Raw genomic sequence first — 19,427 nt, forward strand, 5'->3', positions numbered from 1 at the left:
GACCCTGCCCTACCAGGGCAGTGGCAACCACAGAGCAAAGGGGAGGCCCTGAGCAATATCCAGTGCAGGCTCTGGTCACCACAACACCAGTCACACCTCCTGTAAAGGGGAACATGGCCAGCATACACTGAGGAAAGAGATGGAAGGCATCTATATGAAAAACAACCCTCGCACCAAAAAATATTAAATCCACACAGGCTACACAGGGATGTTCCCATGTAAAATAGCCCTCCAACACAGTCTGAGGGTCTGGCATTTGGTGGAAGAACCACCAGAGACTTTAGCCTTGAAGGCCAGCAGGGCTTGAATGCAGGAGTCCCACAGGGCTGGGGGAAAGAGAGACTCCACTCTTGGAAGGGGCACACAAGGTCTCAAGTGCACTGGGACCCAGCACAAAGTAGTACCTCCATAGGAATCTGGGCTACATCTACCTAGGGGTCTTGGAGGGTCTCCAAGGGAGGCAAGGTCGACTATAGTTCACTGTGAGGGCAAGGACACAGGTAGTGGAAGCCCCAGGGAATACTGACTGGCGTGAGCTCTCTCGGAAGTCCACATTTCAGCAACAAATTGCAGGCTCCAGTGCTGGAAAGCCTCAGGCCAAACAACTATCAAGACAGGAACACAACTCCACCCATCAGAAGACAGGCTGCCTAAAGTTGTACTGAGCTCACAGCCACCTCAAAACACACCCCTTAACATGGCCCTGCCCATCAGAGAAACAAGACCCAGCTCCACCCACCAGGGGGCAGGCAACAGTCCCTCCCACCAGGAAGCCTGCAAAAGCCCCTGGACCAATCTCACCCAACAGGGGGCAGACACCAGAAGCAAGAGAAACTAGGGTCCTGCAGCCTGTGGAAAGGAGACCACAGAGAAACTTAGACAAATTACCAGTGGCATTTTTCACAGAACTAGAATAAGAAATTTTACAATTTGTATGGAAACACAAAAGACCCTGAATAGCCAAAGCAATCTTGACAAAGAAAAATGGAGCTGGAGGAATCAGCCTCCCTGACTTCAGACTATACAAAAAAAGCTATAGTAATGATACTGCTACAAAAACAGAAATATAGCCAATGGAACCGGATAGAAAGTCCACAGATAAACCCATGCGCCTATGGTCACCTAACCTATGACAAAGGAGGCAAAAATATACAATGGAGAAAAGACAGTCTCTTCAATAAGTGGTGCTGGGAAAACTGCACAGCTACATGTAAAAGAATGAAATTAGAACACTCCCTAACATCATACACAAAAATAAAATGGGTTAAAGACCTAAATGTAAGGACAAATACGATAAAACTCTTGGAGGAAATCATAAGCAGAACACACTCTGACACAAATCGCAGCAAGATGTTTTTTGATCCACTTCCTGGGGTAATGAAAATAAAAACAAAAATAAACATATGGGACCTAATTAAACTTAAAAGCTTTTGAACAGCAAAGGAAACCATATACAAAACTAAATGACAATGCACAGAATGAGAGAAAATATTTGCAAATGAAGCAACCGAGAAGGGATTAATCTCCAAAATATACAAACAGCTCAGGCAGCTCAATATCAAAAAAACAAGCAACACAATCAAAAAATGGGCAGAAGATCTAAGTAGACAGTTCTCCAAAGAAGACATACAGGCACAACAGGCACATGAGGAGACGCTCAACATTGCAAATTATTAGAGAAATGCAAATCAAAACTGCAAAGAGGTATCACTTCACACCAGTCAGAATGGCCATCATTAAAAAGTCTACAAACAGTAAATGCAGGAGAGGGTTTAGAGAAAAGGGAACCCTCCTACATTGTTGGTGGGAATACAAATTGGTAAAACCACTAAGGAGAAGAGTATGGAAGTTCCTTAAAAAAAAAAAAAAAAAAGAGAGAGAGCTACCCAGCAATCCCAATCCTAGGTATCTATCCAGAGAAAACCATAATTCGAAAAGATACATGCACTCTGATGTTCATTGCAACACTATTTACAATAGCCAGGACATGGAAACAACCTAAATGTCCATTGACAGAGGAATGGATAAAGAACATTTGGTACATATATACAACGAAATACTACTCAGCCATAAAAAGGATGAAATAATGCCATTTGTAATGACATGGATGGACCTAGAGATTGTCATACTAAGTGAAGTAAGTCAGACAGAGAAAGACAAATACCACATGATATCACTTATATGTGGAATCTAAAAAAATGGTACAAATTAACTTGTTTATAAAACAGAAAGAGAGTCACAGATGTAGAAAAGAAACTTATGGTTACCAAGCAGGAGAGGGGGGTGTGACAAACTAGGAATATGTGCTTGGCATATACACACTACTATATATAGAATATATAACTAATAAGAACCTACTGTATAACACAGGGAACTCTACTCAATACTCTGTAATGACCTATATGGGAACAGAATCTAAAAAAGAGTGGATATATGTACATGTGTAGCTGATTCACATTGCTGTACAGCAGAAACACAAGACTGTAAATCAACTATACTCCAATAAAAATTAATTTTTTAAAAAAGAGAAAGATCTTGAATAACCTAATTTTACTGTTCAAGGAAGTAGAAGAAAGAACAAACCAAGCCCAGAATTAGCAAAAACATATTAAGATTAGCACAGAAATAACTGAGATAGAGAATAGGAAATCAATTAAAAAATTTTTAAATTGACAATTTTTTCTTTGAAAAGATAAACAAAATTGCCAAACTTTAGCTAAAGAGAACTCAAGTAAATAAAATTATAAATGCAAGAGGAGAATTACAGCTTATAATACAAAATTACGAGTAATCATAAGAAACTACGATGATCAAACACCAACAAACTGGATAACCCAGAAGAAATGAGTAACTTCTTAGAAACATACAATCTACCAATAATGAATCCTGTGTAACTCGAAAATCTGAACAGACCACTAACGAGTTGAATCAGTAAGCAAACGCCCTCCGCAAAAAAGAAAAGCCCAGGACCAGACTGTTTCACTGGTTAATTCTACCAAACATTTAATGAATAATTAATGCTAATCCTTCTCAAAATCTTCCAAAAAACTGAAGATGACATAACACCCCCAAACTCATTTTAAGAGTCTATTACTACCCTAATACCAGAGCCAGATAAGGACACTACAAGGAAAGAAAACTATAGGCCAATATCCTTAATGAATACAAATGCAAAAATTATCAACAAACTACTAGCAAACCAAATTCAAGCATGTTAAAAGGATCATATACCAAGGTCAAGTGGGATGCATCCCAGCAATGCAAAAATGGTTCAACATATAAAAGTAAATGAATATGAGGCACCACATGAATAGAATGAAAGAACAGAATCATATGATCATCTCAAAAGATGCCAAAAAAGCATCTGACAAATTTCAACATTCCTTCATGATAAACATTGGGAATAGAAGGAATGTACCTCAACATAATAAAGATCATATACAACAAACCTATGGCTAACATTATACTCAAAGGTGAAAGGTAAATCTTTTCTCTAAGATAAAGATCAAGACAAGGGTGGCCACTCTCACCATTCCTATTCAACATAGTTAGCCAGAGCAACCAGGAAAGAAAAGGGTATAAAAGGCAATCAAATAAGAAAGGAAGAAGTAAAATTATTTCTGTTTGCTGATGACATAATCTTTTATGGAGAAAATCCTAAAGACTTCACAAAAAAACTATTAGAATAAACAAATTCAATAAAGTTTCACAATACAATACCAACCTACAAATTGATATATTGTGTTTTGATATATTAACAATGAATTAACAGAATATAACAAAATAAATCAATCCCATTTACAACAGCAATAAAACAACAAAATGATTTGCACAGAGAAAACTATAAGACTGTGATGAAAGAAAGTGAAAAAGGGAATTCTCTGGTGGTCCAGTGGTTAGGACTCTGAGCTTCCACTACAGGCGGCCTGGGTTCGATCCCTGGTCAGGAAACTAAGATCCCACGAGCCGTGAGGGAAAGAAAGGAAGAAAAGAAAGAAAGAAAAGAAGGAAGGAAGGAAGGAAGGGAGGGAGGGAGGGAGGGAGGAAGAAAGAGAGAGAGAGAGAGAGAAAGAAAGAAGAAAGAAAGAAAGAGAAAGAGAGAGAGAAAGAAAGAAAGAAAGAAAGAAAGAAAGAAAGAAAGAAAGAAAGAAAGAAAGAAAGAAATTGAAAAGGACACAAATAAATGGAAAGATATCCCACAGACTGGAAAAATTAATACTGTTAAAATATGCATATTACCCAAAGCCATCTGTAGATTCAATGCAATCCCTCTCAAAATTCTAATGACATTTTTTCATAAAAATACAGAAAACAATCTTAAAATTTGTATGAAACCACAAAAGACTCCAAGCGGCCAAAGCAATCCTGAGAAAGAAAAACAAAGCTGGAAGCACCACAGTTCCTGTTTTCAACCTATATTAAAAGGCTATAGTAATCAAAAAGTATGGTCCTGGCATAAAAGCAAGTGTTGGGAAAACTGGATATTCACACGTAAATAATGAACTGGACCCTTGTATTACACTATTCACAAAAATTAACTCAACATGGACTAAACACCTATATGTAAGAAGTGAAATCATAAAATTCTTGGAAGAAAACAGTGAGAAATCTCCTTGACATTGGTCTTAGCAATGATTTTATAATTATGACAACAAAACCACAAACAAAGGCAAAAATAAACAAGTGGGACTACAGCAATATAAGCGTTCTGCACAGCAAAAGAACTGATCAAAATGAAAAGGCAACTACAGAATGGGAGAAAATATTTACAAACTATATATATGATAAGAGATTAATATCCAAAGTATATTAAGAAGTCATATAACTCACTAGCAAAAACTAAATTATCTTATTAAGAAATGGTCAGAGGACCTAAATAGACATTTCTCCAAAGAGGATATTCAAATGGCCAACAGGCACATGAAAAGGTGCTCAACATCACTAATCATCAGAGAAATGCAAATCAAAACCACAAGTGAGATCACCTCACACCTGTTAGAATGGCTATCATCAAAAAGATAAAAGATAACAAATGCTGGCAAGGATGTGGAGAGACTGGAACCCATGTGCACTGTTGGTGGGAATGTAAATCGGTAAAACCACTATAGAAAACAGTGTGGAGTTTCCTGAGAAAAGTTAAATATAGAATTATCATATGAATCAGCAATTCCACTTCTAAGTATATATCTGAGGAAATGAAATCACTGTCTCAAATAGGTCTTTGCACCCCATGTTCACTGCAGATTATTCACAACAGCCAAGATATGGAAACAACCTAAGTGTCCACTGACTAACAAGCAGATAAACTGTGAGATGTGTGTGTTTAATAATCATGTATATATGAATATTATTCAGTCATAAAAAAAAGAAGGAAATCCTGTCATTTGACACAACATGGATGAAGTCAGAGGGCATTACTCTAAGTGAAATAAGTCAGACAGAGAAAGACAAATACTACATGATCTCAGTAGGTGGAATCTAAAACAACTGAACTCATAGAAACAGAGAACAGATTGGTGGTTGCCAGGGCGAGAGCTGGGGGTGGGAATGAGTCAAAGTGGTCAAATGGTACAAATTTCTAACCTGGGGATACAATGTAACTATAGTTAACAATACTGTATTGAATATTTGAAAGCTGCTAAAAGAGTAGGTCTTAAAGTTTCTCAACACACACACAAATGGTAACCATGTGAGATGATTATCAAATATATACATATACATATAACCTTATTGTGGCAATCATTCTGCAATATATACATATATCAAATCATTACATTGTATGTACACCTTAAACTTACACAATGTTATATATCAGTTGTATCTCAGTAAAACTGGAAAAAAGAGTGGGTCTTGTAAAAAATAATAAACAGAAACCTCAATTAGAGTTGGGCTACCAGAAGGGGAACTCTCACAGCCTGGAGGAGAGCAGAACCCAACAGGAAAAAGAAAGACTTCTCTTCTTCTTTCCTGGCAAGGACTCAGCCAATAAAAAGCCATGGACCCTTTGTTTACTATAGCTCCCTTCAACTTTCTTTTTCCCCTTTATAAAAGTGTTGTTTCCCTTGCCATGAAAGGATCTGCACCTGGCTCAACATGGTTGCAGACCCCGAATCATAATTCTCTGCTGATTCTGAGTAAACCCATCATTTCTGCAGAAATCTGGCAGTCTATTTGTTTTAGATCAACAATCTCATAATGTAAGTTCAGCAAGGTTACTGGATATTTACAAAAATATATAAAAACTGGCCATATATTGATATACACTAGCAGTGAAAAACTGGAAGATGAACTTAAATGATCAAGACCAGTTGCAATAGCATAAGAGCATATAAAATAAGAATAATTTTAGCAGTATATGTATTAAACTTTCACAGAGAATTTTTAAAAGACCTGAATTAATGGAGAGGTAAATCATGTTGGTGGACTGGAAGATCCAACATTATTAAGATATCAATTCTCCCCCAATTTTTTTTTTTTTTTTGCGGTACGCGGGCCTCTCACTGCTGTGGCCTCTCCCGTTGCGGAGCACAGGCTCCGGACGCGCAGGCTCAGCGGCCATGGCTCACGGGCCCAGCCGCTCTGCGGCACGTGGGATCTTCCCAGACCGGGGCACGAACCCGTGTGCCCTGCATCAGCAGGCGGACTCTCAACCACTGCACCACCAGGGAAGCTCTCTCCCCTAATTGATTCATAAATTACACACCATCCCAATCAAAACCTAAGTAAGCTTTTGTGTATGTGTAGAACTAGACAACCTGATTCTAAAATCTATATGAAAATGCAAAGTTATATATAGACATACATAGTATTGACAAAGCACAAAGTTGGATAGCTTTAACTACCTGATTTCAAAATATTTAACAAAGCTACTATATTCAAGGAATTGATTCTTAACCTAAAAAAAATTTTTTAGAATATTATGATTGGTGTCTATCATTTTAAAATTTCATCTTCATACACTTTGTTGTTGGAATAAACAAAAAATGTATTTTTATATTGATATTTGTATTTTAATTTTATACTGGCTTTTTATAGCATTCTTCCTTAACTCATATATTTTTCCTTTACAAATTTTTATTACAAAAATTCCAATCAAACTTAAAGTCTGAAGAATGGCACCAGGACAACACATACTAACCACTTATATTCAATAATTCCTATCATCTGCTTTATTTCCTCCACACACACATGATCTAATCATTAGTTCTCAGCAAAGAAACATTGTTTTCAGGAGGATTCACAATAGTGACAAAGACCTGGACAATTGGTGACAGTCTTTCCTGAGGCTTTGGCTGAAAGGGGACCGACAGCAAGGACTGAGAATAAAACAAATTCCTAGGGAACATCTGATTCTTCTTTAGCCATGGTGACAAATAACCCCTAGAAATGGTTTTAGATTTATCTAATCAATCAATATGTCTTTTATACTAATGGTAGCAAGTACACACCAGTACAGATTTTAATTCTGTCTAATCTGTCAATGACAATTTGAATCACTGTACATGCTACTAAAAAGTCAACTAAATATACAAATGGGTCAGTATAAAAATCATAGTGTAGCCTTATTCTTCTGAAGCACTGTCAAGTTCGCTCCCCTTGCTACTTTTTATATAGCTTGTTGTAAAAAGAACATAACTGTAGAAAAAGCTCATTCCCATTTTCCAGAAAACAGTAGATTATGAATATTTGATAGCTGTTCCTTCCTACAACAGTCTGCTCCTTGCAAACATAATAAAGAATTGAATGCAATAATAAAAGTTACCTTGAAACAATAATACAATGAACGTCACTTAACAAAAAGTACATGAATGTATACCAATTACTAATTTTGAGGAAAATACTGATTTTATTTTTTTGATATTTATTTTTTATTTGATATTTATTTAATATTTTGATATTTATTTTTATTGTTTAATTTTGAGGAAAATATGTTTAATAATTAACATCAAAATCATACTGATTATATAATAACTATTGATGCAAACATACCACTGCTCAAAACAATTAAACAGACTTACAAAGGCCAAATGTTTTTTAAAACAATATGAAATTATGATCAGTTGACTTTATAAATATTCTGATTTTTAAAGCAATTATATACAGTTTAATTTTTATACTCTTAATTAGTAATAAAAATACTATTAAAGGAAGAATAAACTAAGTAATATATATATATTCTTGCTTTAAAATATTTAGGAAATTTTGAAACATGAAAATAATGAGAGCAAATTTGATAGTAATTACATACCAAAGCAACTCCTCCAGCAAAATTCTTATCACATATTTTTGCAGGATGTGTGGCTCCCATAAAAGTAGGACTTTTCTGGAAGCTAAAAAAATAACAATTTTCCTCATAATTACATTTCAGTGGTATTATTAATGATAATCAGATCAGACACAAGAATGTAGAGATAATATGTAGTAAAAGTTTACTAGCCAAGAGACATCAAAAAATTGTATCACTCATAATTAACCTCCTTTAGTTATTTCAAAACTTTTATGTAATTTTACTTCTTTCAGGTAATTTTATGTCATTTGATAAACGATTTTAAGTCTTACCTCACATTAGCTACTTGAGGACAAAGAGGTTAACCTACATTTTTTTCCCATGCCATGGTGTCTACCAAATTTACAGAACTCAGTATACATTAAGTAAATGCTTGTTTTTCATAATTAACATATAAAATCATTTTGGGTTATTTCTTTATACAAATATGAAATACTATACTCACGCAAATAAGTATGCAGTATGATGAGGTTGGGAGAGAAATTCGTATTTCCATTCTAAAAGTCTATATAATATATGATTAGGATGTCTTGTAGTAGAAATTTTGTTTTTGTTTGACCAAATCTCTATGGAAGATATTCTAACAGTCAGTTTTAACTGGGTAAGCATCTAAATGGAGAAAATAAATAAAATTTTAAAAATAAATTTGAACATTATATTAAATTTTTGTAAAGGTATATTTAAGACATTTAATTCAATATTTTTTTTAATTCAATATTTAAAAAAATTTTTTTTTAATTCAATATTTTGAATGTGGAAACTCTTCAACAGCACAGCAAAATACTATATATATCAATACATATTACCTATAATCTTACAGAATATATTTAAAAAGTAGTTTTAAAATACTTACAGTGTTAACAAAGCCAATGATCTGAATAACCTTCTGTGTTACAATTTTTACATCAGAGCCCATGTAATCAAACTGAAAAAGATAAATTATTATTAAAAAAATAGTGGATACCATTAATATACCACATAGCCTTTATATCTATAATATGCTATATACTAAACTAGCCAGAGGGCTACATTCCAACTGAAATCCAGGAAATGCATATTTACATTTGTATGTGAATAAATAATAATTTATTTAAATAAATTAATTAAATGTATAACTTTATCTATATGAGATAAATAAAAATATTTGATAACATTTAAAATATTTAAATAATGTTTAATGCACTTGTAGCATTATTTATAAAAATTGAATCATAAATTTTTTAAATGTTATTTCAAAATATACTTATTTCTAAAATAATACATATAATCACAAACCAAAAAATATATGCATAAAGAGGGAAAAATCTTTAATAAAAGGTTCACTGTTGAAGTGATCATGGATACTGTGTTAGGTTACATCCTCTGATATCACCACGTTAACTCATGTTACTCATGCTTCTTTATTCCAATAAGCTCTTTCTATTTCTAACTGCTTAAAAATGCCAGGACAATATTAAAAAACAATGGTGATATCAGGAATGTGAGCTTTGCTCCTGAGTTTTCACTGGAAAATCTCAAATATTTCACCATTAAGTGGTGTTCAGTTTAAGATGAGTATTCTAGATCATATTGAGAAACACCTACTTATAAATCTTCCTACTTATAAAACTTTTGTTAAAAATGAAGTTGAATTTTTATCCAAAGCCTTTTTGAAGCATACCCAAAATGATAATGACTTTTGTCTTTTGACCTACTGATGGAATACATTTCATTAATACTTTACTTAATATTAAACCATCATTATACTGTTTGATCAAAACATTACATTCTATTAATATACTACCAAAATTAATATAATATTTTGTTTAGAAGTTTGTAGCTTTCAGAACGATGGGCCTGTTGGTCATATGTGCATGCATGCATCGTCATAACTGAGCAAATGAATGTTGCTTACTAAATATTAAAGCACTACCTAAAATTAAGTTGCTTGTTTTTTCTACATCCTAGAATTGTATTAGCTTATGAATTATATCTTCCTGAAACATTTTTTAAAACTCTCCTTTAAAACTATCTATACTTAACACTGACAACTGACCCATTCAAATTCTTTTTATTTCCAGTTTTTTGAAATATAATTGACATATAAGATTGTGTTAACTTTAAAGTGTACAATGAGATGATTTGATTTAAATTCTTATCTCCAATGGAGAAATCATGAAATTTGCATTTGTTTGTTTGTTTTAATCTCCCCCAAGGACACAGTTATACCATCTTAACCCTTTTCACACCATGTTTTCTTCCTTTTTGCTTAATTACACTTTCTACCTACTTATTTGCCTTTTCAACAGTTTGTGAATTTACTTATCCATTTTAATGTTTCTGTTTATCATCAACTTAACAAATATTAAGTATTTTTCCTTATTTTTCTAATATCAAATTATTTCAAGAATATGAATTTCCTCTCCGCTTAGTTTTTATACTATCCTCTGCAACAGGTATTATCTGTATTTACCAATATTCAGTTCTCTCCTAACTCAGGAACCCTTCTTTTAAAGGCAGGTGATTCACTTTGGCCAATGCAATGAGGGCAAAAGTGATGCATGCCACTCCTGAGAAGTATTTCCTTATTGTAGCTCACGTCTCTCTGGTCCGCACTTCTATCGGCTTGGCAATTGGAAAAGAAACTATCAATCTAGAAGTGCCAAAAAATCTAAGCATTCTCTAGTGCTGAGCCAACATATGGAAGACTGCTGCCCTGGAGAGTCAGCCAGGAGCATGGTTGACATTGATTGAATCAATGAAACTTAAATTGTGTTTAGCCACTAAGATTTGGGGAGTGTTTCTTATAAGAGCATAACCTAGCCTCTTCTGATTAATACACATCCACCTAATTTTTAAAACACTATATACAATTCATTAATTTCTAAATAGCTAAAGACTATAGTTTTTCTTTTCTGCCTTGAAAAATTACTCATAATTGTATTTAATTTTTTAATTTTATTATTTTTGCCTTATCTCTTTTTATTCTTTTTTTTTTAATATACTGTGATAAAGCTCTGGCAAAATGTTTTTTTAAAATAAATTTATTTTCTTTTTGGCTGCGTTGGGTCTTCGCTGCTGTGCGTGGGCTTTCTCTGGTTGTGGCGAGCAGGGGCTACTCTTTGTTGCAGTGTGTGGGCTTCTCATTGCAGTGGCTTCTCTTGTTGCGGAGCACAGGCTCTAGGTGCACAGGCTTCAGTAGTTGTGGCATGTGGGCTCAGCAGTTGTGGCTTGCAGGCTCTAGAGTGCAGGCTTGGTAGTTGTGGCACACGTGCTTAGTTGCTCTGCGGTATGTGGGATCTTCCCGGGTCAGGGCTCAAACCCATGTCCCCTGCATTGGCAGGTGGATTCTTAACCACTGCGCCACTAGGGAAGCCCCTGGCAAATTGGTTTTTGCTTTTACAAAGCTATTGGTGTTTTCCTTGTGACCTATAGATGACTACATTTGCATGTATTTTCTATATATATCTATAGACATTTGAATGTATGTGGTACACATTCATAAGATACAAAGGTCAATAAGTGTTTAGTAAAACAAGCTGATAAATAATTTGATCTTTATATGTTAACACTTATTTTCTATCTGTTAAAGGCTAACAGAAATGATTGAATGTACTCCAGTATAGTTTTGGTTTCTGTTAAATTCTTCTGATCACTTCCAAAGGTTTTCTTTTTATACTTTCAACATAATTCACTCAGCACTAAATGCTTATTATTAGAAATTCATCTTTAACTTGAACTGTAACATTCAATATAAAATACTCCTTTAATTCTTCTATCTACACTTTTTTTACCCTGAACTTTATCTATTAGTAATATCATCCTGATTTTCTTTTTTGTTTTGTTTTGTTTTTTTTGTGGTATTCGGGCCTCTCACTGTTGTGGCCTCTCCCGTTGTGGAGCACAGGCTCCAGACCCGCAGGCTCAGCGGCCATGGCTCACGGGCCCAGCCGATCTGCGGCATGTGGGATCTTCCCGGACCAGGGCATGAACCCGCGTCCCCTGCATCGGCAGGCGGACTCTCAACCACTGTGCCACCAAGGAAGCCCCTGATTTTCTTTTTTTATGGTAAATCTTGCACATTTTTGCTGGTCTTTTAAGAAATGTTTTATACCTAACAGTGTCATTTTATGTTAAGCTGTCTCATAAATGTCATCTAATTTGAGATCCTTTGCACATTTTAATGGGAATATTTAATACATTCCATTATTGTAATCAATGAAGCTGACTTACAGTTTTCTATTTTTCCTATTCATGTCTTCATGGTATTTCCTTTTGATTTTTGCTATGTTATGAGAATATTTGGAGGGGGGAGGTTCTATATTTCAAGGTTATATCTTCAGGATTTTATATTCAGATATGTTTAAACATTGTGCAACAAGTTTCTCCATTTTTATCAACTGGACTCACCTATATAAAAAGGCCTTAACCCCTTATGAGGTGAAAATCAAAAATTTTGAGGATTCATCAGGGTTCAACTCTTTTTTCCAAAATGCATATTAACTCTTACTAGGACGAGGCTGAATATGGTTATATAAATAAGGCACTACTACATCCTGCCAACTGACTGAATGCATACACTGCCTTTCTCTTTCTTTCTGACTTAGTGATAAAGTTGGTATATATAACTGTTTTGAAGTGTGTGTTTTTTAGTGCTACCCAACTCTTAAATTTTTAGATCAAATTTATTGAGGTATAATATATATACAATTAAATTCCCCCATTTTAAGGATTCATTAATTTTGAAAAATAGCACTTACTTTATATTCTGAAAAAATTCAACCTTCAGAAAACATAAAATTCAAAGACATGGAAAACCACCAAACCAAAATGACAGACAGAAATACAAGAAAAAAGAAACAATGGAGATACAGAGCAGCCAGAAAACAAAAGCAGCATTTTGAAGACCTCATTTATCAATAATCTCCCTAAATGTAAATGGACTGAATTTACCAACCAAAAGACACAGAGTGGCTGAATGGATTAAGAAACAAGACCCAATAATATGCTGCCTCCAGAAGACACATCTTAGCTCTGAAGACAAACACAGGCTCAAAGTGAAGGGATGGAAGAGGACACTCCAAGCCAATGGCAGCCAAAAGAAAATGAGTGTAGCCATACACATAACAGACAAAATAGACTTCAAGCCAAAAAAAGTAACAAGAGACAAAAATGGACAGTATATAATGATAAAAGGAACAATTCATCAAGAACACATAACAGTTATTAATATGTATGTACCAAACATAGGAGAACCAAAATATATAAATTATTAACAGACCTAAAGGAAACAGTGGCCTTAAATGAAACATTAGACAAGATGGATTTGATAGATTTGTACAGAACATTCCATCTAAATGCATCAGAATACACAGTCTTCTCAAGTGCACATGGAACTTTCTCAAGGACAGATCATATGTTGAGAAACAAAACAAGTCTCAATAAATGTAAGAAAATTAAAATCATATCAAGCATCTATCCCAACCACAATGTTATAAAACAAGAAATCAACTACAAGAAGAAAGCTCTGAAAATCACAAATGTGTGTAGACTAAACACCATTCTTTGAACAACTACTGGATCAAAGAAAAAAATCAAAAAAGTCAAAATTACCTGAAGACAAATGAAAATGCCACATATCAAAACCTGTGGGATGCGGTACTAAAAGGAAAGTTTATATCAACACCAGATTACCTCAAGAAATTAAGAAAAATCTCAAAGAACCAACCTAACCCATACCTAAAGGAACTAGAAAAAGAAGAAAAAGTGAAGCAAAAAGTCAGTAGACAAAAAAGGAATTAATAAAGATCAGAGCAAAAATAAATGAAAGAGACTAATAAAACAATAGAGAAGATAGATGAAACTAAGAGCTGGTTCTTGGAAAAAAAGAAAAACCTTTAGCTAGACTAAGAAAAAAGAGAGAAACTCAGAGAAAATCAGAAACAGAAGAAGAGAGGTTACAACAGATACCTTAGAAATACAAGGATTATGAGAGAATACAATGAACTGCTATATGCCAAGAAATTTAACAACATACAAGTGGATAAATTCTCAGAATTATACAACATTTCAAGACTGAATCATGAAGAAATAGAAAATCTGAATAAACTAATCACTAGTAAGGAGACTGAATCAGTAATTTTAAAAATCTCCCAAAAAACAAAAGTCCATGGTGAAATGGCCACATAGATGAATTCTACCAAAGAAGCTTTAATATCAATCTTTTCAAACTGTTCCCAAAAAATTAAGGAGGAAGAAATGCTTCTTAACTCATTTTACAAGGCCAACCTTACCCTTTTACCAAAATTAGACAAGTACAACACACAAAAAAGTACATTAAAGCCTAATATCTCTGATGAATATAGATGCAAAAATCCTCAACAAAACATTAGTAAACCAAATACAACAATACGTTAAAAGGATCATACACCATGATTAGGTGAGATTTTTTCCAGGGACACAAAAATGGTTCAACATCCAGAAATCAATTAGCATGATACACCACAATAACAAACTGAAGAATAAAAACCATATGATCGTTTCGATAGATGCAGAAAAAGCTTTTGACAACATTTAACATCCGTATGATAAAAACTATCAGTAAAATGTATATAATAAAGGCCGTATATGACAAACCCACAGCAAACACTATATTCAATGCTGAAGAATAGAATGCTATCCCTCCAAGATCGAGAACAAGACAAAGATGCCCACTATCACACTCTTATTCAACACAGTTTGAGGAAGAGCAATCAGGCAAGAAAAAGAAATAAAAGGCATCCAAATCAGAAAGAAGAAGTAAAACTGACCTATTTGCAGATGGCATAATTTTACATATAGAAAATCTGAAAGACCCCACCAAAGCCTGTTATAACTATTCAATAAAGTTGCAAGGTACACAATCATTATACAGGAATCTATAGTCTTTCTATGCAGTAACAATGAACTAGCAGAAAGAGAAATTAAGAAAACAGCCACATTTACTTACTTAAAAAAAAGAGAAGATACAGATTTGAAAGGCTCCCATGGCCCTCATGGAGTATGATGGATGGATGAGTCCAGCAGTCTCAATGAGTTACTCATCAGGAAAAGGAAGCCTCTCCTCCCAGGTTCTTGTGTGCACTGGGACTGAGAGAAAAAGTGGTGACTTCATAAGAGCCTGGGCAAGACCTACCTGCTGGTCTTGGAGCATTTCCTAGGGAGGTGGGGGATGGCTTTGGCTCACTTCAGTGACATGGACACTGGTGAGAGAGATGCCTGGGAGTACTCATTGGGGTGAGCTCTCCTGGAAGCGGCCATTTGACAGCAAGACCTGGCCCCACCCAATGGCCTGTAGGCTCAAGTGCTGGGATGCCTCAGGCCCAACAACCAACAGAGCAGAAACACAGCCCACCCATCAGCAGACAGGCTGCCTAGAGTAGTCCTGAGCCCAAAGCTGCTCTAAACACACCCCTTGACATGTCCATGCCCACCAGAGGGAAAAGACCCAGCTCCACACACCTGTGGGCAGGAACCAGGCCCTCCCACAAGGAAGCCTGCACAAGCCTCTTAGAACAGCCTCACTCACCAGGGAATAGACACCAGAAGGAAGCGGAACTACAATCCTGTAGGCTCTCGAACAGAGACCATAAACACATAAAGTCAGACAAAATGGGATGGCAAAGGAATATGTTCCAGACAAAGGAACAAGATAAAACCCCAGAAAAACAACTAAGTGAAGTGGAGATAGGCAATCTACCTGAAAAAGTAATTCAGAGTAATGATAGTAAAGACGATACAAGATTTCAAAAAAGAATGGAGACACAGAATAAGAAGATACAAGAAATGTTTAAGAAAGATCAAGAAGATCTAAAGAAGAGAGTTGAACAATACAATAACTGAAAAGAAAAATACACTAGAAGGAATCAATAGCAAGATAAAAGAGGCAGAAGAACAGATAAGTGGGCTGGAAGACAGAATGGTGGAAATCACTGCCACAAAACAGAATAAAGAAAAAAAGAATGAAAAGAAATGAGGACAGTCTAAGAGACCTCTGGGCCAACATTAAACAAACCAGCAGTCCCATTATAGGGGTCCCAGAAGGAGAAAAGAGAGAAAGGTCCTGAGAAAATATTCAAAGAGATAAGAGCCAAAAACTTCCCTAATACGGAAAAGAAGTCACCCAACTCCAGGAAGGGCAGAGAGTCCCATACAGGGCAAAACCAAGGAGGAACACGCTGAGACACATATTAATCAAACTGACAAAAATTAAAGACAAAGAGAAAATCTTAAAAGCAGCAAAGGAAAAGCAACAAAAAACATACAAAGGAATCGCCATAAAATTATCAACTGATTTTTCAGCAGAAACTCTGCAGGCCAGAAGGGCGTAGCACAATGTATTTAAAGTGATGAAAGGGAAAAACCTATAGCCAAGAATACTCTACCCAGCAAGGCTCTCATTCAGACTTGACAGAGAAATCAACAGCTTTACAGACAAGCAAAAGAATTCAGCACCACCAAACCAGTTTTACAACAAATGCTAAAGGAAAAACTCCAGGCGGAAAAGAAAAGGGAACAACTAGAAAAAAGAAAACAAACGGGAAAGCTCACCTGTAAAGGCAAACATGTAGCATAGTCAAGAAATCATCCACACAAAAATATGATATCAAAACAAGCAATCATGAGAAGAGGAGAATACAAATTCAGGATATTGGAAATGCACTTGAAATTAACAGTCAACCAACTTAAAACAAACTTATATATATATATAGACCACTGTATCAAAACCTCATGGAAACCATAAACCAAAAAACTACATTAGATATACACACAAAAAATAAAAAGGAATCCAAACACAACATTAAACATAGTCATCAAATCACAAAAGAGAACAAAACAGAAAAGGAAGAAAAACAGCTTGCAAAAAAATCCAAAACAATTTTTAAAATGGCAATAAAAACATACATATTGGTAATTATCTTAAAAGTAAATGAATTAAATGCTCCAACCAAAAGACATAGACTGGCTGAACAGATACAAAAACAAGACCCATGTATATGCTGTTTACAAGACACTCACTTCAGATCTAGAAACCTGTACAGACTGAAAGTGAGGGGATGGAAAAAGGTATTCCATGCAGATGGAAATCAAAAGGAAGCTGCAATAGCAATACTCATATCAGACAAAATAGACTTTAAAATAAAGACTGTTACAGGAGACAAAGAAGGACACTACATAATGATCAAGGGATCAATCCAAGAGAAAGATATAACAGTTGTACATATATATATATGCACACAACACAGGAGCACCTCAATATATAAGGCAAATGTTAAAAGATATAAAAGGAGAAATTGATAGTAACACAATAATAGTGGGGGACTTTAACACCCCAGTTACATCAATGGAGAGATCATCCAGACAGAAAATCAATGAGGAAACACAGCCCTTAAGTGACACATTAGATCAGGTGGACTTAATTGATATCTATACAGTGTTCCATCGAAAAGCAGCAAATACACATTCTTCTCAAGTGCACATGGAACATTCTTGAGGATAGGTCACATCTTGGGCCATAAGGCAAGCCTCAGTAAATTTAAGAAAACTGAAATCATATCAAACATCTTTTCTGAATACAACACTATGAGATTAGAAATCAACTACAAGAAAAAAACTGCAACAAACACGTGGAGGCTAAACAATATGTTACTAGACAACCAATGGTTCGTTGAAGAAATCAAAGATGAAATCAAAAAATACCTAGAGACAAATGAAAACGAAAACACGATGATCCAAAACCTATGGGGCAGAGCAAAAGCGGTTCTAAGAGACAAATTTATAGCAATACTATCTTACCTCAGGGAACAAGAAAAATCTCAAATAAACAACCTAACTTTATACCTAAAGCAACTAGGGAAAGAAGAAAAAACAAAACCCAAAGTTAGTAGGAGGAAAGAAATCACAAAGATCAAGGCAGAAATAAATGAAACGGAGAAGAAGAAAACAATAAAAGATCAATGAAATTAAAAGCTGGTTCTTTGAAAAGATAAAATTGATAAAGCTTTAGCCATACTCATGAGGAAAAAAAAAGGAGAGGGCTCAAATCAATAAAATTAGAAATGAAAAAAGAGAAGTTACAAATGACAACACAGAAATACAAAGGATCATAACAGACTACTAAAAGCAAGTATATATCACTATAGTGGACAACCTGGAAGAAATGGGAAAATTCTTAGAAAGGTACCACCTTCTAAGACTGAAGCAGGAAGAAATAGAAAACATGAACAGACCAATCACAAGTACCGAAATTGAAACTGTAATTTAAAAACTCCCAACAGACAAAAGTCTAGGACTAGATGGCTTCACAGGAGAATTCTATCAAACATTTAGAGAAGAGTTAACACCTATCCTTCTGAAAATATTCCCCAAAAATTGCAGAGGGATGAACACTCTGAAACTCATTCCATGAGGCCATCATCACCCTGACACCAAAATCAGACAAAGATACCACAAAAAAAGAAACTTAGAGGCCAATATCACTGATGAACATAGATGCAAAAATCCTCAACAAAACACTAGCAAACCAAATCCAACAATACATTAAAAAGATCATACACCATGGTCAAGTGGGATTTATCTCGGGGATGTAAGGATTCTTCAATATCCACAAATCAATCAGTGTTATACACCACAAAAACAAAGTGAAAAATAAAAACCATATGATCATCTCAATAGAGGCAGAGAAAGCTTTTGACAAAATTCAACACCCATTTATGATCAAAAACCCTCCAGAAAGTGGGCATAGAGGGAACATACTTCAACATAATAAAGGCCATATATGACAGATCCACAGTGAACACAATTCTCAACAGTGAAAAACTGAAAGCATTTCCTCTAAGACCAGGAACAAGGCAAGGATGTCCACTCTTGCCATTTTTATTCAACATAGTTGCTAGCCATGGGAATCAGAGAAGAAAAAGAAACAAAAAGGAATCATAACTGGAAAAGAAGAAGTAAAACTGTCACTGTTTCCAGATGACATGATACTATACATAGAAAATCCTAATGATGCTAACAGAATACTAATACAGCTCATCAATGAATGTGGTAAAGTTGCAGGATACAAAACTAATACACAGAAATCTATTGCATTTCCATATACTAACAACAAAAGATCAGAAAG

The 19,427-nt window shown here is 34.9% G+C and overlaps 1 protein-coding gene across 1 annotated transcript in view; it reads right to left on the reverse strand.

Annotated features, from left to right (window-relative positions):
- The window catches only part of LOC114897570 (disintegrin and metalloproteinase domain-containing protein 5-like), a 136,189-nt gene that overhangs the window by 99,880 nt on the left and 16,882 nt on the right, over positions 1 to 19,427 (reverse strand). The window contains 3 exon segments of the mRNA XM_029226494.1: positions 8,249 to 8,330; positions 8,733 to 8,896; positions 9,141 to 9,212. Coding sequence (XP_029082327.1) covers positions 8,249 to 8,330; positions 8,733 to 8,896; positions 9,141 to 9,212 — 318 coding nt within the window.

The sequence above is a fragment of the Monodon monoceros genome, unplaced genomic scaffold (genome assembly GCF_005190385.1).
Source record: "Monodon monoceros isolate NGI ecotype Baffin Bay Population unplaced genomic scaffold, NGI_Narwhal_1 Super_Scaffold_17, whole genome shotgun sequence".
Classification (NCBI taxonomy): Eukaryota; Metazoa; Chordata; class Mammalia; order Artiodactyla; family Monodontidae; genus Monodon; species Monodon monoceros.